The 22,928-nt window shown below is 40.7% G+C and overlaps 1 protein-coding gene across 4 annotated transcripts in view; it reads right to left on the bottom strand.

Moving 5' to 3' along the window:
* Window positions 1–6,053: 6,053 nt before the first annotated feature.
* Window positions 6,054–22,928, bottom strand: part of tmem63c (transmembrane protein 63C) — a 40,746-nt gene continuing 23,871 nt past the window's right edge. For all 4 annotated transcript variants that reach the window (XM_040042159.1, XM_040042161.1, XM_040042160.1 and 1 more), the window contains exons 5-23: window positions 20,486–20,523; window positions 19,656–19,798; window positions 18,788–18,839; window positions 18,576–18,684; window positions 17,787–17,860; window positions 17,578–17,658; window positions 17,379–17,499; window positions 17,042–17,175; window positions 16,768–16,890; window positions 14,473–14,626; window positions 14,272–14,378; window positions 13,551–13,637; window positions 13,375–13,440; window positions 12,394–12,556; window positions 12,197–12,302; window positions 10,806–10,973; window positions 10,597–10,709; window positions 10,426–10,497; window positions 6,054–9,836 (exon numbers count right to left, since the gene is read on the bottom strand). In XM_040042159.1, the coding sequence (XP_039898093.1) occupies window positions 9,606–9,836; window positions 10,426–10,497; window positions 10,597–10,709; window positions 10,806–10,973; window positions 12,197–12,302; window positions 12,394–12,556; window positions 13,375–13,440; window positions 13,551–13,637; window positions 14,272–14,378; window positions 14,473–14,626; window positions 16,768–16,890; window positions 17,042–17,175; window positions 17,379–17,499; window positions 17,578–17,658; window positions 17,787–17,860; window positions 18,576–18,684; window positions 18,788–18,839; window positions 19,656–19,798; window positions 20,486–20,523 (2,142 nt within the window). In that variant the 3' untranslated portion in view covers window positions 6,054–9,605. The remainder of the gene's footprint in view (window positions 9,837–10,425; window positions 10,498–10,596; window positions 10,710–10,805; window positions 10,974–12,196; window positions 12,303–12,393; window positions 12,557–13,374; window positions 13,441–13,550; window positions 13,638–14,271; window positions 14,379–14,472; window positions 14,627–16,767; window positions 16,891–17,041; window positions 17,176–17,378; window positions 17,500–17,577; window positions 17,659–17,786; window positions 17,861–18,575; window positions 18,685–18,787; window positions 18,840–19,655; window positions 19,799–20,485; window positions 20,524–22,928) is intronic.

Genomic DNA, 22,928 nt, shown 5'->3' with positions numbered 1-22,928 from the left:
TACCAGTGAAACCAATATAACATCTCCACATTCACAAATATACATTTCTGACATTCAAAAACAAAACAAAAACAAATCAGCGACCAATATAGCCACCTTTCTTTGCAAGGACACTCAAAAGCCTGCCATCCATGGATTCTGTCAGTGTTTTGATCTGTTCACCATCAACATTGCGTGCAGCAGCAACCACAGCCTCCCAGACACTGTTCAGAGAGGTGTACTGTTTTCCCTCCTTGTAAATCTCACATTTGATGATGGACCACAGGTTCTCAATGGGGTTCAGATCAGGTGAACAAGGAGGCCATGTCATTAGTTTTTCTTCTTTTATACCCTTTCTTGCCAGCCACGCTGTGGAGTACTTGGACGCGTGTGATGGAGCATTGTCCTGCATGAAAATCATGTTTTTCTTGAAGGATGCAGACTTCTTCCTGTACCACTGCTTGAAGAAGGTGTCTTCCAGAAACTGGCAGTAGGACTGGGAGTTGAGCTTGACTCCATCCTCAACCCGAAAAGGCCCCACAAGCTCATCTTTGATGATACCAGCCCAAACCAGTACTCCACCTCCACCTTGCTGGCGTCTGAGTCGGACTGGAGCTCTCTGCCCTTTACCAATCCAGCCACGGGCCCATCCATCTGGCCCATCAAGACTCACTCTCATTTCATCAGTCCATAAAACCTTAGAAAAACCAGTCTTGAGATATTTCTTGGCCCAGTCTTGACGTTTCAGCTTGTGTGTCTTGTTCAGTGGTGGTCGTCTTTCAGCCTTTCTTACCTTGGCCATGTCTCTGAGTATTGCACACCTTGTGCTTTTGGGCACTCCAGTGATGTTGCAGCTCTGAAATATGGCCAAACTGGTGGCAAGTGGCATCTTGGCAGCTGCACGCTTGACTTTTCTCAGTTCATGGGCAGTTATTTTGCGCCTTGGTTTTTCCACACGCTTCTTGCGACCCTGTTGACTATTTTGAATGAAACGCTTGATAGTTCGATGATCACGCTTCAGAAGCTTTGCAATTTTGAGACTGCTGCATCCCTCTGCAAGATATCTCACTATTTTTGACTTTTCTGAGCCTGTCAAGTCCTTCTTTTGACCCATTTTGCCAAAGGAAAGGACGTTGCCTAATAATTATGCACACCTGATATAGGGTGTTGATGTCATTAGACCACACCCCTTCTCATTACAGAGATGCACATCACCTAATATGCTTAATTGGTAGTAGGCTTTCGAGCCTATACAGCTTGGAGTAAGACAACATGCATGAAGAGGATGATGTGGACAAAATACTCATTTGCCTAATAATTCTGCACTCCCTGTAGACTGTATATAAAAGATGGACTTGGCCATCAACCATTTAGCACTTTGGCTGGTGCCATGTTGGCTCTTTCTATCCAGAAATGGCCACATTGGGGAAAAGGGTGGAGTGCTGAGTCAGCAACTGTTGCTGGGAAGTTTGGTTAGCACAATCATCTCTACGGTTTACAGAGAATGGTCTGACAAAGAAAAAATATCCAGTGAGCGGCCGTTCCCTGAGCCTTGTTGATGTCAGAGGTCAGACGAGAATGGTCTTACTCCTTTTAGATGATAAGAACCGCTGAACCACTTGTCACAACCAAGATGAATGCACATTTGCAAACCTTGAAGCAGATGGGAAACAGCAGCAGAAGATCACAGTGGGTGCTACTCCTGTTAGCTAAGAACAGCGAACTAAGGCTACAATTCACACCAGCTCACCAAAATTGGATAACCAAAGACTGGAAAAGCATTTTCTGGTCTGATGAGTCTTTCTGCTGCAACACTTGGTTGCTTGCCTTGTATCTTCTGTATATATCTGTATGTTTTCTTGGCATATTTTGGGCCATGTATGTCAACTGAGCATGATTTCCCTGTTAACGCCTAGTGTATCATATTTAAGACAGACTGTTTTTTGTGAGTTTTTGAGACTTCTGCATTATCAGTGTGATCCCCCCCCCCTTGAAAAAGATAAATAAAGAAATAGACAGGCGTAGTAAATATGGCACAAATTAAAAGTCATATGGAAATTCAAATTTAATTAACCATCTGACAAATTTGTCAGATGGTTCAATAAAATCTTAATTTTCAAAACAATTGAATTTTCAGGCCATCATTTAATATTTTGGGCTTTAAAGAGTTAAACTTATCTTTTTCTGACCATGTCCATCCCTTTGTGACCACAGTGTGCCCATCTTCTAATCACTGCTTTCAGCAGGTTAATGCGCCATGTCACAAAGCTCAGATCATCTGAAACTGGTTTCATGAAGATGAGAACAAGTTCACTGTATTCTAAAGGCCTTGGTACATATCTGGATCTCAATCCACCTTTGGGGTGTAGTGGAACGGGAGCTTCACATCATCGCTGTGCAGATTTTGTGTGATGTTATTATGTGAAAGGGTATATTACCCATTTAGACTATATGAAAGTGTAACCCCATTAGTTTACAAGTGTTTTTGTGAGTTTCTTCTTCTTCTTCTACATCATTAATGTAGAACACACCTTAAGTCCTAAAAATAAATTGATCAATACATTTTTAAATGGAGCAAATAGGATACAAATTTAAACGTATATATGCAAATGAATATTTAATTATTTCTTTAATTTGTCACAAAATCTTTTGAAAATTTGAATTCTCTGGCAAAGTATTTATTATATAGGGCGTGACCTCTTTTTGTGACATCAAGTCACTTGACATTACTGCTGTAAGATACTTCAAATTTGATACCAAGTAAATACAGGGCCAGTATTGCAGATACCAATATTGATATTGTTAACCAAAAGAGGCAGGGGAGGGCAGTGCGTCATGATTTATGAAATAAATCATCATCAATTTGCAAATTCTCAACACATTCTGAACAAATCACTGTGATTTTTACTTTTTACCATACTTAATTAACACCTTTCAGCTATTCATGTTTTTAGAAACTGTTTTGTTTTTTTTGGAGATCTGGAATTTAAATGCACCTGTTTCCAAAGCACTTTGGTTCGGTTTCTGTTGTTTAAATGGGCTATAAATAAAACACAGTTTGCTGTCAACACAAAAACATTCAGACATTTTTCTTAGTGCGTATTTAACACAGTTCAGTGGGATGCATACTGAACTTAAAGGATAGAAAAACAAGTATCAATATTTGGATCGATCCGCCCACCTCTGCTTCACATTTGTTTGGCTTCCTCAGCTTAGATGTCTGGATCTGTGAACTGGCCCCCTTACTGTGTTGGTGTTGTTGCATCATAATGCCAAATCCAAAATGCGTGCTCCAGTTGTGGTAAAGATTGAATTAAAAAAAAATGCTAATTAGCAGTCTTTGAGCACATCTATAAAACCAGGTTTGCCAGCAGCTATTCCCAGGCTCCGACACAATCTGTGTATGCCCTGAAACCCTGAGTGATTTGCATCTTTGCTGCCAACAAATGTTATGTAAAAGAAATGTATTGTAGACCTCTTCAGCCATATAAGGCTTTCCCTGTTTGAAACATTGCCTCAGTTAGAAAAACAGTCAGCAGAGGGTTTAATCTGAAAGTCGAGAAAGACGCTGTGATGTGACTGAATGTTGAGCAGCTGCTAACAGGTCCTTGGTGGGGGGGAATTGCTCTCTGAAAAAGGTTCACCCTTAAACCAACATGGAAAACAAAAGGTCTCTACGGTGCTATTAACTTTGAAACTTAATACTGGACAAAAACCATGTTTAGAAGAAGATTGTGAGAAGAGCTGGAAAGTACAGCCACTAAATCGACATTGTGGTAATTGTGTTTTGCCAAGGGGAACAATGAACGTTCTTATATAGGTCAGTTGGATACTATAATATACTCTAGGGGACTTAAAATACTAACTTTTTGAGCTGCGTTTGTATGTTGACTCAAAGCCATATGGGAGTGACAATATGGTTGCAGAGACAGTTTCTATTCTAAGCATCTGGACAGGGGAAAGCAGATGGCAGACCACAGACCCAGAGGAATTCACCTTTCTCTGAGAATCGTGCCATCAGCAGTTGCCACAGGTGACGACGGAAATGTCACCCGTGGCATTTCCTCTCTCTGTCTTCTTTTGTGACTGTGCAATGAAGGAGTATCGTGCACGGTGGAAGTCTGGTATTTTTCCACTCTGCAAACTGTTTCGTACAGAGAAATTCAACCAATCCAGTCAGTGCAAGATGGTTCATACATTTTCATTATTTTGATAGAAAAACATCTTTAAACAGCACAAGATGTTCCACTGTGGTTCGATTATGAAATTTACTCCCATATCCACACTCTGATGTGGTTTCAGGGCAAGTGAGCTCTCTAGTATGTACAGGTAACTGTCCAAAAAGTCATTTGTGTGAAGACCTTCAGTATGGGTAATAAGCCTGGAAATGAGAAGAAACACTGTTATCAGCTGGTAGATTTTAAATGAGTAGCTTAACTTTTTACACAGTTTCCTCCCAAGAATTAGATGGGATACTGGATGTGTCCATTAAAGCTGCCCTTACCTTAGCTTAACAGAATAAGAGCAGATGATATCCACATTATTTTCTAACATAAATAAAAATATTTCCTAAATACCAAATGAACATTTGAAACTAGTGTGCAAAACATGTTTTTGCACATTTCCTAAAGGAATCGTATTCTTATACCAGCGCACTCACAGCGGCTCTTCTATTTTCCACATGAAGTCTGACTCACTGTGTCTGAAAAAGCTTCCATCACAAACCACAGCAGAGAGTAACAAGAAGTTCATGGCACAAGATGAGTGGATTGAGCTGAATTAATTTTAATCTCAGATCACAGCACTTCACTTATAACAGATGAAAACTCATTAGCCTGACAGAGATCAATCTTGAACACAGTCTGTCCCTAAACCTCAAACTTCTTGGAGATAATAACAGCCCACTTTTACAGCAGAATAAAATCTGAAATAATGTACTTATGATACACATATTTTATAAACGAAGAGCAAAAAGCATCGGGCACGTCTGGAAACCCAATAGACCTCGGTTGGCCAAGCTGACTGCACATGAACAGACATGTCCGGATGCAATAAAACTAGTAAAGCATGGGAACGGACAATCCCTCTTCACATGGCCATTAGAGCTAAGAATACCCTATTAGTTTTTATTTTGTATTTTTCAAAGGAAAGCACATTTAATGATCTGTGAAACGAGCTTCTGGAAGAGAAAGCCATGGGACATGTTTGCAGTTTGGAGACTGAAATTTTGAGATGCTCTTTGATGTTCTGTTTTTTAAACTTCATGATCCTCTGCAGTGGCCACTTCATCTGCGCTCTGCTGCTAGCTTTCATCTACTTTATACAGCATAAGCTACTACAATTAGAGTCCCTGTAAAACGAGCAAAATACATGTCACTTTATAACAAAACGTGCCATTAATGTTATATAAAGCATGACTATAAGTATATCATGATACACTCTCTCAGACAGAACAGAAAACCGATTATAACTTACTCTACTTAACAACAAGGAGCTACCTAACCCATAGCAGTCACTGTTAATCAAAGACAAACATTTAGAGAACCCCGTCATACATACGTATGATCCAAAAATAAGGTAACCGAGGAATAAAAAGGGCTTGATTGAAATCAGTGACAAGGCACAAACAAGTACACAATACAAAATATTGATACAACTACAAGCCACGCACTCATTCTTAACCTCGCAATCAACCATTTTTATGACATTCACTTGCTTTCCTATTCTACAGCTTTTGATCCCATCACTTGGTCTTCAAGAACAGATGAGGTTTGCGCACTGGTCAGTGATCTGTTCGTCTTTAGGACTTCCTGTCCCACGAGTACGCAGGATGGTGTAAGCTTTGAATGAATGGATGACAGCTGAGCCAGTTAATATGCTGATGAAGATCGTGTGATATATTCAAAAGCTCTAGATAAAGATAAAGGTAGAGGACCTCATGTGCAGATTGACTGTTAATATCTTAGTAGAATAAGCTCACATTGTATGTTTGTTTTATTCTGAATGAAGGACGCACTGGCTGTTAAAAAATTGAGTTTTGGGTTTGTTACGATTTTTATCTCTTGGTTGTTTAGTCCATGCAGCATATTTCAGGCCATGCTGGATTGTCACACAATAAGGGCGTTTTTTTTCCCCAAGGCACAGCAAAAGACATGAGTAAGAAATTAACATTCAGTCACATGAGAAAATCTTTGACCCGCTGTAAAGAGGATTTAAAAGAAAAACAAAAAGAACAAAAAAAACCCCAACAGGTTGACACAAAAAACATGAAGTTTAGCACATATGAAATGCATACCTCATTTAGACGATATATAATTAACATGCAGTGACGTGTTACATAGCATATGTCAACTGAAAACAGCATGATAGTGCTTTATTTTACTGTTTGTCTTTGCAACATAACAAAACCTAATTTCAGCAGTGACCTATTTGACCAACACCAAAAAAACCTGGAAAATTTTATAAAAGCTTTTGAGTTTAGCAAACTTAGCAAAACCGAAAAACTTCTTCTGGAGATTTCCATGTTGTTCTCCTGCAGTGGCACAAAACAGACTCCATGGCATATTTGGAAAATGATGTAATTTTAGGATGCGCTTCTATTATACTCCATTTCTTCACAACTTAAAGGAACAGCTTCACATTTTACAAAACACTTTCTTGCCTGCACTTTGATGTATATATTAGTACCATAGCAAGTTAGCTTAGCTTAGCAGCAACACACCATAAAGCAAAGTCTCTGCTAGTTTTAAACCAGTCTCTGGTTTCAAACCAGAAACTAGCTGTTTCCCGTCCTTTCAGGTCTGTATGCTAAGCCAAAGATATTGTAATTTTGTTATGGGCTAAACGAACAGACTGCTAGCTATGCACAATGTTATACGGTCATGGTAAAAACCTTAAATGATCTACAACACATGGCATATTACACTCAGTCGTTACTGATTAACATAAGCAATGCCAAAATGCAGAAGCAGTGTAAGAAAGTACACCCTTACTGCTTCCTTAGGAATTAAAAGAGAAAGTAGCAGCCAGGTCTTGCTAATCAAATGCACTTGATTAACTGATCGTCAGTAAGTCTGACCAACTCGGTAAAAGCAGAGATTTTGACAGTTTGCTGGTCTGGAGCATTCAGATGTGTGCTAATGCAATGCCAAGGAGGAAAGGCATCAGCAATGACTTTTGAGAAAGAACTATTGCTGCCCGTCAATCTGGGAAACGTTAGAAGTTTTTCCAAGCAATTTAAAGTCCATTATTCTACAGTGAGAAGTGAAAAACATTTAAGACAGTTGCCAATCTTCCCAGAAATGGACATCACAGCAAATTCAACCAAAGGTCAGACCATTCAATCAGAGAAACTGCAAAAAACGCAAGAGCTACATCTCAGAGTGACCAAGTAGTGTTTGGGAAGTGTTGCCAGGAGAAAGTCTCTTGTTTCTAACAAGAACATGGCAGCACAGCTTAGATTTGCCACATTGCTTCTGAACAAACTGTGAGACCCCTGGATCGATGTCCTTTGAACAGATGAGACTAAAGTGGAGATGTCTGGCCTCAATCCACAGTGAAAACCAACCACCTCAACTAATTGTAATGGAGGGATGAGGATTTGGGTTTGCTTTGCAGCTAAAGGGATCTGGGTATATTAGAGTCACATATGAGGCCATCTGGTCGACAGCTAAAGCCCGACCAAAAATGGTTTGCATAATAGGCCAATGATCCAATACAAAGCAACAAATCTACAACAGAATGGCTGAAAAAGAAAGCAATCAGTGTTGGCCCAGTCAAAGACCAGACCTCAACCTGAATGAAATGGTGTGCATAAATGAATACCTCAATAAACTGAAACAACTCTGTAAAGAAGAGTGAGCTATTATTTCTCCAGAATAATATGAGAGACTGATGCCATCGCACAGAAAAGAATGACTGGGCTCCTACAAGCTACTGAATCATGACATGGTTTAGTTTTCCAGAGGACTGCTTCTGCATTTTTGGCTTAGATTTTTTTTTTAAAATAAATAATGACTTGTTGTAATATGTCATGTATTGTTCATCCTCGGTTGTATTTATCTAATTTTGTTACTTTATAAAGACATAACTTTTTTATTATGTCCTGATAAATAAAACCTCAGAACTGAAAGACATTTAGTTTGTTTTTGCCATGACTCTGTACCTAACCAGTGTATACAAATGTCTCCCTGGGGCCAAGAGATCTAAATTTCAGAAGGTAAACTACAGGTTTTGTAAAGAAAACCAAGTGCCTGCCTATTTTCTGTGTAGACTAATCCAGACGCTACTCTACAGTGCACCTACTGCACATGCATTCTTTAGGTGGACTTGAAAAAAAGTATTATAGAAATAACTACTTACCAGGGTGCCCGTGTGTCTACAAGTGAAGACAAGATTCTTGGCATCAACACCCCACAAAGTTACTGGTTCTGCCTGTAGGCTAGCCCTTTCTCCATGTTTCGAGTCCCCAAGTTTCAGTAACGTTACAGAAACAACGTAACAATGCTAACAGTAAAGTGAGTTTGACGTTTAAAAGTACTTTCCAAACTATACTCTATATAATGCCCTCAGAGTATCTCGCTACGCCTACCAGAAAATTAGTGCACAATCAGTGGTCCTTAGTTCCAACCTGTGCTAAGCTAAGCTAACAGGCTACATGCTTTATTTTCTTACCAAACTGTGAGCAAGAAAATAGATAGCAGATTTCCAAAAAGCTCAAGCTATTCCACTTTGACCATATGTACAGTCGAAACATAATTAGGTAAGGTTTTGATTAAGATGAGACATCTCTGCAAATCATTGTACATCCTCGATTCCTCCCGCCCCCAACCCAAAGCACAATATCAATGACACCAAAAATACTGTAGCAAAAATATCAACCTTATATTGATAATAGTTACAACAAGCTTCAGGTTGAGTCAAGCTGCTTGCGCCTCCGTTTAGAGCGTACATATATTACGGTACATCTCTGAGTTACATTTGGCCCTCCGTCCGTCTGTCTGCTGTCTCACTGCAGATGGCTTCACAACTAGCTGCCCTCACCCTCAGCCTTGCCGAGCTCTGCTACAGAGGAACCAGATATCACCTATGCCCAAACCCCTCTGTCAGTCTGTCGGGGCAAGCCTGCTCACACCACCCACTCTGATGGGAACTTTCGTCTCCACTCATTTCCAAGCGACACAGCATGGATAGAGTATCTCTGACTGAAACCATAATGCATTTCTATTCCAGTCTGCATCACTTGTAACCTTTTTAATTTGCAAATTAAGCCATAGAAGAAGACAGAGTCCGTATCAGCATCTGATCATTTAGCTAAAAGAATCTGTACATTTAGCTTGGTGTTATGTTCTGTTGAGCTGTGTCTGATGGGTTCGGCAGATTGTTTAGGCAAATGGCTTTCTTCTGCAACTGTGATGTTTATGAGCATTTAGCTCCTGTATTCTCAGGCTCCGTTACTCTTCAGGCTCTTCAGCCTTACTAGCAAGCACAGTCTAGTCTCAGAGTCCGAGGCAGCAGCGTAGTTGGAGTCTGAGGTCAGTGGTGAAAACGCAGCATTGCGGCATTTAGTAATCTGTGTTCTTCAGCTGAAGGACACGTAGAAGTCAGTTTTGGGCGGAGATTTGGTGTTACTGGTAGCCCATGGAGCTGTCCATGAGCGTGGTGGAGCAATAGAGGTCTGGTGGGTCTTGGAGCTCAGTCTCACGGGTCTGGGTGTGTTCCCCCTCTCCTTCTTCTTCCTCCGCTGGCCCACGGTTTGAACTCTGAGAGCTGGCCATGGCGCCATAGCTGTGGTGGGCTGGGGAGGGCATCGGAGTCAAAGCCAGCTCTGGCTCCAGCAACACAGATGCCACAAAAAGCTGAGGGAAGCAGATCAATGCACATTTTGGAATTGTGTCATCCAGTAAATCACTTTATTCACAGGCAGTGTGTGCCTGGTTTAAAATGGAGATAAACAAGAGACCTTTCACATGCTATAACTTGCTTTGACCACTTATCTATCCCACATGGAGATGGTTCATCAAAAAGCTCTTTCAACTTCTTTCTCCTGTGAATTAACAGTTCAAACATCCTGAGCTTGTTACTATTCCCATGTCATGGATATTATATTGGTTGAGTTTTTGTTATGTCCCAATTAAGAGAAAAAGAGAAAAACTATGTTGTTATAAAGTCAAGATGGAACTTTTTAGTGATATATTTGATTTTATATGGAATAACCCCAGTGCTTGTCTTCTGAGGTTGATTCTTTCACAACCTTAAGAGCATATGGCTCTCAGATCTCATGGAAAACTAAACAATTAAATCTCATTCAGTGGAAATCTCATCCAGCACACAATCCACTGATATATTAACTTAAATAACGTAAGCCTTCTCTGTCACATTTAGGTCTCTCTCCAATAATATGCTTTGGTTGTGTATTGGCCAACAGAGAAAGAAATGGTACTGTACACTGGAGGCGGTGGTGGATGTTACGGTACTCCTGTCTGCATCAGTGAGCGTCCCGTCTGGCTGATCAGACATCTGAAACAAAAGAGACAATGCGTGGGAAAAATATTAGTTCAAATTCAGTATAAGTCATCTTCAGCTGATTTTGTCTCTGTGACACTTGGTGGCGCTGACCTGGTAGCTTGTTGACTTGTCTGGTTGCTTCCTAAGGCACAAGCGGAGGAGGTAACAGACAATGCAGAAGATGTGGGACACTAAAGTGAAGAGGGTGATCGGATGCATTGGACCTGTGACAGTGAAGGGGAAAAACATGAAAAATTACAATATTACAGTATCCTGACAATCCACCGATCTTTATGAATTTTTATGGCAGGGATATTTACCTAATCGGAGCACGGAGAAGAAGAGCAACCAGAACATGCAGAGAATGGGAGCTACAATGACCTGGCTAATGGCTGCTCTGTGGATTCGCTGGTTGAGTTTGGTGGGAACATAAGCATAGTAGATGTTGTATCGATCGACCATGTGCTTCAGGATCGCGTAGAGCAGACCTGGAAGAAAAAAGTTAAACAAAAATGCACTGATGATGATGTCTGCAACATGAAAGAGAGACAAAGTTATCTGATCGACGTCAACATCACACACAGGGTTTGATCAATCTAATGAGGATTGTGATGTACAAAAAGCAGAGTGTTTGTTTCCTGAGTCCAAAATGGGACTTGATGGGATTAAATAGCTGAAGGCTCGGGCTCCCATTCTACTTCTGGAAACTCTAAGAAAAACAAATAAACCTGCAGTAAGTGATTTGTTGTATTTTATGATACTAAAAGGTCTGACAGATGTAATGGGATGTGAGCACTCAAGACTTTGTATGTCAGGACTAGGATTTTAAATGAAATTATGGATTTAAGAGAGGAAATTAAAAGATACTAATACGGGATAAATATGACCTCAAACTCATTTACATCATAAAACTTTGAACTCAGACCAGACCAGTGACAGATATTTAACTAAACATCGAATCCCTGGGATATCCTTTAATAGAAGAAAAGAAATGCAACTTCAACAGTGTGTCTTGTTTTTTTTCTACGTGTTAAATGTACAAATTTACAGGAAAAGAAAATTTTTGTTAATTCACAGAAAATTATTCTTATTTATTTTATAGTTTTAAAGTTAGAAGGTAAAAATTTATGCATTCATTCAAATTTTTCCAAAGCCTTTTGGTGAGTCAGATTTTTGTTTTTGCCAAACAGGTTCTTGCCCCCGGGCCTTATTTTTTACACCCTGTTCTAGTCCCTGTTTTTGATCAATTGGAAGCTAATTTTGCATTTTTTGCCTTTAAATTTAAAAAAAAAAAAAAAATCTGTTGTCTTGGTCTTCTTCATCAAATGAAAACTGAAATCTAGAAGAAAGAAAAAAAGCAGGTGAAATGCAAGCAGACACAGAGTTTGGTGCATTAAAGGCGGCCTGTTTTTGACTGACGATTAGATTGCAGAAGTAAATAGAAGCTCGGTGAGCGCCGGGCAGAGACAGGAGCAGAGTGGGCGTCTGGCTCACAGCTCGCTGTGTCTGAGTGTCTGGGACTACAGCAGCAAATTCACACAGTCTGCATCGGACTGGCAGGCAGCAGAGGAGAGTGAGGTTACAGTACGAGGAGACACAGCCTTACACAAACACGACTGAGACGGGACGTGTTGGGATGCAGATGGCTGAGAAGAGAGGGTGAGAAGAAGAGGTAGATGCCTTTGCAAGAGTGTAGTTGTGTGCTGCTCACCAAAGGGTGTAATGATGGGACACGTGATGCTGTAGGTCATACTGACAGCAAAGATACACATGGTCCAGGCGTACTCAAGGCCAAACTGGAACTCATAAGCTTGACTCTGCAGAGACAAAATAAACACAGCTGGCTTCTTAAAGTTTAAACCAAACAGCGTGTTAAGATGCCAAGATAAGCACCAAGGCTCGGCTTACCCGTTTGACATGAATCCGCTCAGCTTGGGATTTTGCAAAGCAGAGGCGCAGTGCGTACACCGTCAGTGCAGGGATACGTAGCAATTCCATAGCCGTGCCAATCAAACTGGATGTAATTACGTAGTTTACAAAAAATGCGCCGTTGTCAGGAAGAAACACACACCTGCATTAAGACACAGACAAGAAGTGGGCTGCTGGAGATTCTTTCTGAGACTCAGTTTTAACCAAATAATTTCCAAATAACAAATAAAATAATAATTAAAAAATATACATCAGATTTCACTTTGGCTCAAAGTCATCTTCTTGTGCATCTGTGCGGTGCTTTCCTGTTATTAGCTCGCTCCCACGTGAAGGGACTCTGATGAAGCTGAAAGCCCCATTATCAACACTAATGTCCTACAGTTGGACAAAGGACCGCAAACTATTACTGCAGCAAATATCAACTTATCAACTTTTTTACCTGCAACCCCAGTAAAAACCAGAATGCAATGATTTACAAATCTCCTAAAGCCAGAATTTATTCACAATATAAAAAAAACATATTGAAATGTTTAAACTGGGAAAACGTCCCAATTTGAAAAAAATATTAGCTCATTTTGAATTTGATGAAAGCAACAAATCTCAAAACTACTAAAAAGAAACAGCTAGAAAAATGCTTTGCAACTAATTAAGTCAATGGCAACAAGTCAGTAAAAGAAGAAGGTGTAAGAAGATTTTTTGACATACGTTGCCGCCATCAAATTCAAAATGAATTCATATTTTCTCAGGTTAAACATTTTTTTATGTTCTGTTGTGAGTAAAATATGGGTTTGTGAAAATTGTAAATCATTTCATTCTGTTATTATTTATTTATTTCCTTCCACAGAGTGATCTAAAAAAAATAGCACCTGAGCAGATAGCAGTGTGTAGCTGCACAAGAAGATAATCGTGGAGTGGAAATAATGTTTTGATTGCACTTCTCATTACATTTTTTGATCTTACTGAAATTTTAAATCCTTCTCTTCCAGGAAGTTGACATCAAAGAGCCAGGTGAACAAGAGGTCAAGGCTAGAGCAGAAATAAAATAGAAAAAGTGCATAAACATTACAAAAAAAACACAAAAACCCAGGAATAATTCAAAAGAAGTAGATCAAAAAGGGAAATCACTGTAGATGTACCTGGACAGACCAAGTGAAGGCAGGATGATGACCATGAAGACCAGCAAGAAAAAACACTTGTGCATCGTCACTTGATTCTCACCAGATCTGAGACATGAAATGATCCAATAAGATGAGAACATGCGTGATACATATTTTGCAACATATATCTAAAAAAAAAAAAACAACCCCACACACAAAAAAAAACCCACAAAAAGAAAAAAAAACAACATAATAAATTCATGAATTAAAAGCCCAAAATGGAAAAAACAGTTGACTCTTTGTACCCATTAGCACAAACTACATTTTTCACTACAGTAAACAGTTGATTTGCATTCGGCCCTTCACACATCACGCCTGCACAACACGTTTGTGGGGGTGGTTATGTAAAGAAAGGGTGCTTATAGGTTGTTCTTATGCACACTTGTTCTTCCTCCTGCTAGTAACCGCACATAGAGGAAACGGCGCACGGTGACTACTGTTCATATCATTATCCTCGCACGGAGATCTCTATGACAACCTGCCCAGAATAACAGTGCAGGGAGAGTGGCAGAGAGAAGGAGGGAGAGAGAGGGGAGAGAGTAAAAAGAGCAAGAAGGTGAAAAAGAAATAAATTAGATGGAAAAAAAGAGGAACGCTGATAGTTGAGAGGAAGAAAAACCGCTGCAAGTAAACGAAGCAAAATATCCACATTTCTATTTCAGATGGCTGAGGAGAGCGGTAGTTGATGACTACCCAGTACCTGGTCCAGTGGGACTCAAAGAAGGCGGAGTAGTAGACAACAAAGGGCAGGAGCACTGAAAACGCCCACAGCAGAAGGGTCGGGAAGAACTCTGTAACGACTGGGCTCTGCATTGGACAGCAAAATGGCGATTGATGAAAGTGAGGAGGTTCACAATGGAGCACAGACGTCAGTAAGTTTAAACTGCTCTGAAACTCTAACCCTCAGACTCTCCACGGGCCTTGTGACGTTGAACTTGTCCATGGTGTTGACGATGATGGCAGGAGTGGTGAAGAAGAAGAGCAGCAGGAAGAGGAGGATGTTGAGGAGGACGCAGCGGAGCCACCACCGAGATCCACACACTGACAGGTTTTCCCTATCGATGGGAAAAATGACGAGCCTCAGTTACCAATCATCCAGCAAGATGAACACAGTTAACATATTACCCTTCTCTGATGTACATGTACTTTATGTTTTGACATATGCCTGAAATAGCTGGATGAGTGGTCTCTTCTAAGAGCGGTCCAGCGTACTGGGTAGAAGAGCAAGTTTAAACCAGCTCACTTCAGCTCCCAGTCCCTGCTCGACCTCTCAGCCTGCGACTGCCACAGAAAATACAAGTTCATGCGTAGACACAAACACACTGCAGTCAGTCAGATGTGAAGCTCAAACTGTGAGCCTCCTTTGGTTAATCCCCATACATATGCAGCACTCACTTGTTACATAATCTCTGCATTTGCTTTCTGAGATAAGAAACATGCACCGCAGCTAATCCAATCGTGGATGCTGATTAAGCTTTAGACGGTGTTTGAGATCTGCTACTTACAGCAAACAACATACCGATAATCTTAAATGTCTTTGAAGTTGAAACTTATGAAAAAGAAGCAGGAATAGCAATGCTAATGCAGGCACCGATCGCTGAAACATCCACATTTTGTGTTATTTACATAGTGCCTTTCAAGAGATGGTGGATAACTAAAAAGCAAACACAACAGGAGCATTTAAACACTGACAGTCAGATAAAACCAGGAGGATTTAAAAATAGAAGAAATAAAACAAATGAACAAAAGCAAATTTAAACTAATGAGTCCAGTCGAGTCCAGTGGGGTCCACAGCCAAAGAAGCATCGAGTCCTTTTGCCTTGAGCCTTGTGTGGAAACAGCTATCAAGGCCTGATCCAAGGCCCTCACATTCCCACTGGTATTATGTGTCTGCAACAGGTCTTTAATATGAGTGAGTGCCTGTCCATGCAAGGCTCAATACATCATCACAAGAACCAAATTTTGAGTCTGATCAGAAGCCAGTGTAAAGAAATCAGCATCAGCTGTCCAGTGGCCCACACACATAAGCTCAACATGTAACACACAATGAGAGAGCGAGCGAGAAACATTATTTACTGGAAGAAAAAAAAGGTCTGGTGAGTCTGCTGGAGTACACGTTACGTTGCTGTCTGATTGCAGTTATAACACCAACAAGGAAAATGTTGTACAGACTTAATTTTAGCCATGTTTCATAGCTGGTAGTAAAAGGAGTGACTCAAAGCTTCACTAAGTACTACACAGGGTACAGATTCAGAACCAAAGTTTAACATAATACCATAAAGAGCCAAGCCTTTCATCACCTGTGGGATGGATATAACCTCTGTTTGTCACTATTCAGCTGTAGAAAAGTATTCAGCAGAACAGAAACTTTTGGAACATTCAGAAACTTAAACAAACACATCATACATATGACACTGACGGTAGACTTTAAAAGTGACTTTATATTTGGTTGATAGACACAAAGTACAATTAGCATGGGGCCCGCAACAGAAACTTGGGGAACACCACAAGACAGAAATACAGCTATACAGAGTTATTACAACCACCAAGCAACAAAGGTCTGCCTGAGAGTTATGAGAAGGACCACATCAAAGCTGTTCCACCAACTGCCCGAGCTTCTAAAACCAAAATTACGGTGATCAAAAGTATCAAAAGCAACACTGGGATCAAATAGTCTCAATAAGCAACATTTGCATGATGCATACCTCAACTCTAAATCGGACCCTTTAGGTCCAACTTCACAAGCTAAAGCTGCACAAACAAGCATGACTAAAACCCACAGAATGTTGATCTGAAGTCTAGTCTTGATCCACAGGTTACCAGAGATACCAAATATGTCAGGCATAATTACAGGGAAATGTGTCTAAATGATGCACAAGTCATGTAAAATTGGACATTGTGCTCAAAATGTGTTTCTGTGTGATTTCCTTTGGCTGCTCCAGCTTCCTACCACAGTCAGTAGACAAGCAGGTTAGATTAATACATTTCTCGTGGTGTAGATGTGAATGGGTGTCTGCCCAGGGTGTACCCAGCGTGTGTGCTGGGATAGGTCACCATGGCGATATGAAGAGATCAGAATGACTCACACAGCTGTCAATTTGGAAAACTGAGACTTCAGAGACAATCAGGAGAAAATCCAAGAGTAGCTCGAGCTTTTAAAAGACATTAGGGCACAAACAAACGTGACAGTTCTCACCATATAATATCACTTGGAGCAGGTGCGTAGCTGACGTCCCATTTGTGCGACTGCACCACGGTGCTGATGCTGGACTGCTGGGGCCTGCGACGACAGTTCACGCGACCGTAGTCCTTCACGATGCTGGAAACCAAAACAAGATGTTCAAAAGGCATTGCATCACTACTCAGCAACGTTACCATGAATTATGTGGTCACTCTCTGCCGTGACTGCATCTGTATGATGAGAGAACCGATCAAACACAGACCTCGGTGTCACGCTCTTGTTTACTCACACAGCAGTCATCCGCTCATCGCGAAAGGTCACAAAGGCGATGCCCAGCCTCTTCATGGTGATGCGGTTCTTCTCAGCATTAAACTCATCTGTCCGCTTCTCTTCTAATTCACTGTAGTATTGCTCTGCATCCACCTGCAGAAAAAAAAAAAAAGAGTTAAAGGATATGTTGCTCACTTCATCTTTCACTCTCACTCTCAGATTTACACTTGCAAAAATATCACATTGCTGCTTGTGTTTACCTATTTTTGCATCGCAGTGCCATCCAGTGGTGATTCTCTTCCCATGCAGTGCAATTAAGTTGCAACTGTACACAGAAGGATATGTACAAATCTTACCTTTTCAAAGCCGCAGACGTCACAGCAGAAGATCTGAGCACACGGATGAGTCTTGATCATGATTTTTCCCTCCTTCTGGGCCTTTGTGGCAAAATACAGCCTGCCTTTCATTGCCTTGCGCCTGAAAAACGACAGTGTCCTCAGACAAGAGCCATATGATCAAAAACTGTGATGCTCCGGTCCGTAAAAGCCGCCGTACCTCTCCAAGTCCAGCCTCATTAGCTTGTGGACGTCAAAGCAGAACCGGATGTCGGTGACAGTGCAGCTTGGGTAGGCCTCACTGGTGAAAACAAGAAAAAATGTCCATTATAAGGAATTTTCTAAGTGTGGATGTGCATGAATAAAATGATAGACAGCTCTCCAATCAAACACAGGAAGATTATTTAATAGAGAAGAAAACATGTGTACTGGAAATGTTTGGTGATGAGTCCTGGGTCAGAGATCTCCTTGGGTACGGAGGTAATCATCAGTGTCCGAGCCACCTGTAATAAATAACACAATATAAATAAATCCGTTATGCTTTCTTTTAACGGCTCTAGGGAAGCCAATGCCAGGTTGTTGCCTATATAGTGGTAAACTTCTCTGATCCACAGAGATCAATCGCAGTTTCATTGTTAAGGTTTACATGTTAAGGAAGGAAAAGTTTCATTAACTTTTAGATGGACTGCCATAGGACTTTGACTTAAAACTTCTCAGGATGATCCATAAATCGATTTCTTTTAATACAAGAGTACTTATTCCTTTTTCCATTTCTTTAGTTTCTGATGAAATGTTAATAGTAATGACAAACCCATCAGTCCTAACTGCACTAATCAGAGAACGCAGGCATGCTAACATGCCAAACTAAGTGGGTGAATAGTTGGCGGTTTGCAGAATCCTTTTATAGATCTTTATAGTCTTATTCTCTGAAGACAAATGAATAATAAAAAACAATGATATCATTATTGATCACCAATGGAACGCCCTATTCTCTGCATTTAACAGAGGATTGCAGCATCTAGGGAGAAGCCAGAAATCCAGAGCACGTCGGTCTTTACATTTAATTTTGTTTTAAAATATTTTTGCTGTGTTATTTTTTCTTGTATTTGATTTTTGAAACAATAAAAAAAGACCTTTTGGTTAGAATCTCAATAATTTGACTTTATCTTTTGCTGGATGGACCTTGATGGTATAAAGTGTGACTGGATGATGACAGACCTTCTCATCTTCTCTGTATTCCAGCTGCAGCGAATGGTGAGCCATACACAGCAACGTGATAATGAAGTAAACCAGAGCCAAGACGCTGTGCAGCCACAGAAAGCTGTCCCTTCAAGGAACATAAACAGAGCAATTACAGATTTGCCCAGGTTTGCTCGCGGCTCTGGGATGCTTCATGAGATCTGATGTCATGCCTGCATTGCTGGACTTACTTTGCACTAACATTCGCCAGGGTTGTTCTTCCAAAGTTTTCAGGACTGTCTCCTGTAGAGATAATAAAACGTGACACAAAGCGAGACGTTTTAATTTCTGTAATGACTTAAAAGGAAGCCCCTCCCCTCTTTTGTCTGGGAGAGGCCAAGAAATGAAGCAATACTAAAATGTTTTCCATCCAGTCAAATGAAATATCAGCCATCTCAATGAAGTTCAAGTTCAAACATGCCTAACTGCGCTGTTTTAACTTGGGAACCCTTTGTTTGCCGTCACCATGGCAGCCTGCCTATGGGTGTTGGCCATTTTATTTAATGATGGTGACACACTGGTCCATATGATGACAACCAGCAGTAATAAAAACATTACTGTGGACAGCCCCACTCCTCATAGACTTCATCCTGTAGTGGAAAGGCTTTCTCAACACTTCCTACAAAATAAGCACACAACTGCCAAAAAGGCATTTCTGTTGCTATTTAGCAGCCTGTTTAGTGTGTCGTCCCACCCCTGGCACCTACATGTGTATGTTAAGAGGAAATTAAGCACTTTCTATTTCTATAATCAGACTTGGGCAAGTGCTTGATGACTTGCCACTGGTGTGCCAGTGACTCCCTTTAGATGAAGTGCAGCCTTTGTGCATGTAATCAGTGTTTATTTTGGTTTCACTGACCTTTTGACTTGTTCCAAGTTTTGAAAGAGATCGGGTTGTTTTAAACTCAGCTGTACTATGAATTGTTAAAAGATGAAGTTTATGTGCATTTAACTGAACTTCTCTTTTTATGAAGAGTCCGGTGTGTTGTTATCGGAGGTTAAGGATATCTCTTGACTTTTCAGTGAGCTAGCTAGACCATCACTTCAAGACCAAAATACCCAGGAGGTTCCCGGAAATGTTGACCGGCAGGATTACAGCCAAGGACAGCAGGGTAACCACTGTCATGAGCAGGATGATGTGGCGCTGGAAGGACAAATATGTCACGGCATCAATGCCACATTTACTTCGGATCTCCTCATCCCTGCAACAGAACAAAGAAGATGCATTCTCAGAATCTCAGAGTTTTTCCAGGCAGCGTGATAAACATGCGCGTTTTTCTTGATGTGGCAGTGGCTCCATACAGGCCGAACCTGGATAAAAATGACCCTCGCAGCTTCTACCTCATCCTGAGTAAAAAGCTGTGGCACCACTACTTTGGTGTCAGAATCTGTGGTTACCAGATCAGGGAGGTTCAGGAAACCCAGTGTCATAAAATAGAAAAAAAAGGCATGAAAGAAAAGAAGTGCACGTTGGTCTCATGGTAGCCCACACATCGAGAACTCACAGGGTGGGTTTGCACTTCGCCTGGGATCCCAGGGTGAGCCACTGGCAAAGGAGAGCTAAAAACAGAAGCACCCAAACTCCACCATAATACTATGGAAACCATGGATACCACCAAAATTGCTTTTTTATAGCTCTAAATCTGTTGTGTGGAGTCGAGACCCGAGCAAGTGCAAATATTCAACAGGAAACCGTGGCACCAGCGGTCGCATGAGCCTAGACTCTTTTGTTTTTTTTAAACATTTTCTTTGCTAAGTGAGATATAAGACCAGACTTTCACGTTCAATGGTGACATCAGCTTTGAAGACAACAGGCCGGCGAAGGGTTGGAAGCCAAGATGAGAGGAGGATGAAACAATTATAGCAGCAGCTGCTTTAGGTTTACTTACTTCATATGGTAAAGCGATGACAGCCATGAGCAGAAGCCCTGAAAAAAAGAATCATAAAACAGCCAATGAACTGGTTATTGAAGACATATTACACGTTTCGGCAGTTATATATCTGGTGACTTGTACTCAACCTCCATTTGAATAGTAACACGGTCTGCAAAGTGACACAGAGATGGAGATTTAATAGGTCTGGAGCTGTAATCAGTTTACTGCAGTCTCAGCTGTGTGCAGGCACAGCACGATGACTCCAGTCTGACTCTTTGACTTACACTGCTATAAACATGCAGGGAATGACCTCAGTCTATCACTCAGGTGCCATGGAGTCAGAGACAGACCCGCTGAGTAATGATCCAAACTTTCCTCTTACAACTGTTGACTTGGTGCCATCTTGGTGGTGATGACTTGAGGACTTATTATGGAAGCTCAGGATGGAGCTTTTTTAGACATCAGTATATCACTGGGAAATTAACTGTGACACCTTGGTATAATTAGTGTAAATACACAAGAACATAATCAGGAAGACTGGCAGACTGTCTAACATCAATGTTATTGGTAATGATAGTGTTTCTTTAAAATGAGGCCCTCTCCTTCATAATTTGCAGTGTAACGATGACTGGAATCTGCCCTTTTCCTCCTCAAACACGGTGCCTCTTTGCCCTAATTACACTATTATAGTGCATAAAAATATGCTGTGGTATTTTTAACCACTAGTGGCACTGTAGAGCCCTTCGGTCAGCAGACCGATGTTTTTGTTTGGATGTGTTTTGCCGCCAAATGCATGAGAATACACATGCACGCCACAAACATAAAGCTGAACATGGGTCACTGATCAAGAGAGAGACACGTGGAAAGGGTCAGCTGCAGCTTTTCAGTGCAGTTGTGAACTGGAACTAAATGCATTTAGTCAAGCAGCTTTCTGTGCTTAAGTACAAATTTTAGCTTCTTTTGATTCTTCTCCGCTATATGTCACTTCAATGACTTTTTTCCTGCTACACTTATCTGACTCTTTTAGTTACTAGATACTTTTTAAATCATGATTTTTGCACGCAAACACATAAAAAGCTTAAAATGTTAATGTTTTGTTATGAATTCAGCTGCTCAACAATTTATACAAGCACATATGAACTCATTCATCTGTTAGCCAGTAAGTCAAGTGAATCAATTACCAAAACATTTGCAATAATTGTTTAGCGTGCCTAATGACATCTCGCAAAAATAAAATAATTGGCAGATTAATCCACAGTGAAAACATTCATTCGGTGCAGCTGGATACGAAACATTCGAAATGAGCACCAGTTGATTTGCTGCTAATAATAAACGCCTACTTATACATTAATGCATGAGCGACAATATTCAGATGATATAGTATCTAATTCTACGACAGTCACACAACACATTCATTCATGTTAAGCATCCAGATCTTTGTTGATAATACTTAAATGCTTTTTGCATTAGTGGGGTTTCTGATGCAGAGTACTCCGATACTATTGTATTGATTGTATTGATTATCCCATTATGATCCCCCTTCCTGGTTTCCAGTGCTTTGCAGAAAAAAAATTCACAGTGAAAAATTAAGTACACCATCTGATTTAGTAGCTTTAGTTCAACAACATGACTTCATCAGTATTTCACATCATCCTGTATGGACTTTTGCCCTCTTTTTTTCTTACAATGTTGCTTCAGTTGATTGAAGTTTGTGGGCATTCTTTTATTTGCAGCTCTCTGAAGATCCCACCACAGGATTTCAGTCGGGTTGAGGTCTCGAGTTCGAGTGGACGACTTTCACTCTTTTCTTTTTCACTCATTCTTTTGCAGATTTGCTGCTGTGCTTGGGATCATTGTCTCGTCACGTGTTTTGTCACAATTTGGGCCAAGCTATAGCTGTCAAACAGACGTCCTGACATTTGACTCTAGTACTCTGGTATACAGAGAAGTTCATGGTTGAGTCAATAACAGCGAGGTGCCCAGGTCCTGAGGTTGCAAAACAAACCCAAATCATCACCCCTCCACCACCATGTTTGACAGCTGGTAAGAGGCATTTGTATTTTTCTCTAAATGTGGCACTGTGCATTATTTCCAAACATCTCCATTTTGGCCTCATTTGTTCAAAGGACATTGTTCCAAAAGTCTTGCGGTTTCATCGGATGCAATTTTGCAAACCTAACCCAGGCTGTTTACGTTCTTTTTACAGAAGAGGGGCTTTCTCCTGGCAAACCGTCCGAACGAGACAGACTTGTTTAGCTTTGTGTCTAATTGTACTGTCATGTACTCTGACCTTGGGGTTCATTTGTTGGGATGTCCACTCCTGAGAAGTTAGCTCACATCTTCCCTTTTTCCCACCACATGACTGCATGTATTTTGACCTAGATTGTCCAGAGAAAAAATTCCATGGCAAAGCTTCTTCGTGGTCAGAACAGAAGATTAAGGGGAGCTTCTTTCAACA

Source organism: Simochromis diagramma, unplaced genomic scaffold (assembly GCF_900408965.1).
Source record: "Simochromis diagramma unplaced genomic scaffold, fSimDia1.1 OVJJ01000304.1, whole genome shotgun sequence".
In the NCBI taxonomy this organism is placed as follows: domain Eukaryota; kingdom Metazoa; phylum Chordata; class Actinopteri; order Cichliformes; family Cichlidae; genus Simochromis; species Simochromis diagramma.
This window is presented reverse-complemented; position numbering and strand designations above follow the sequence as displayed.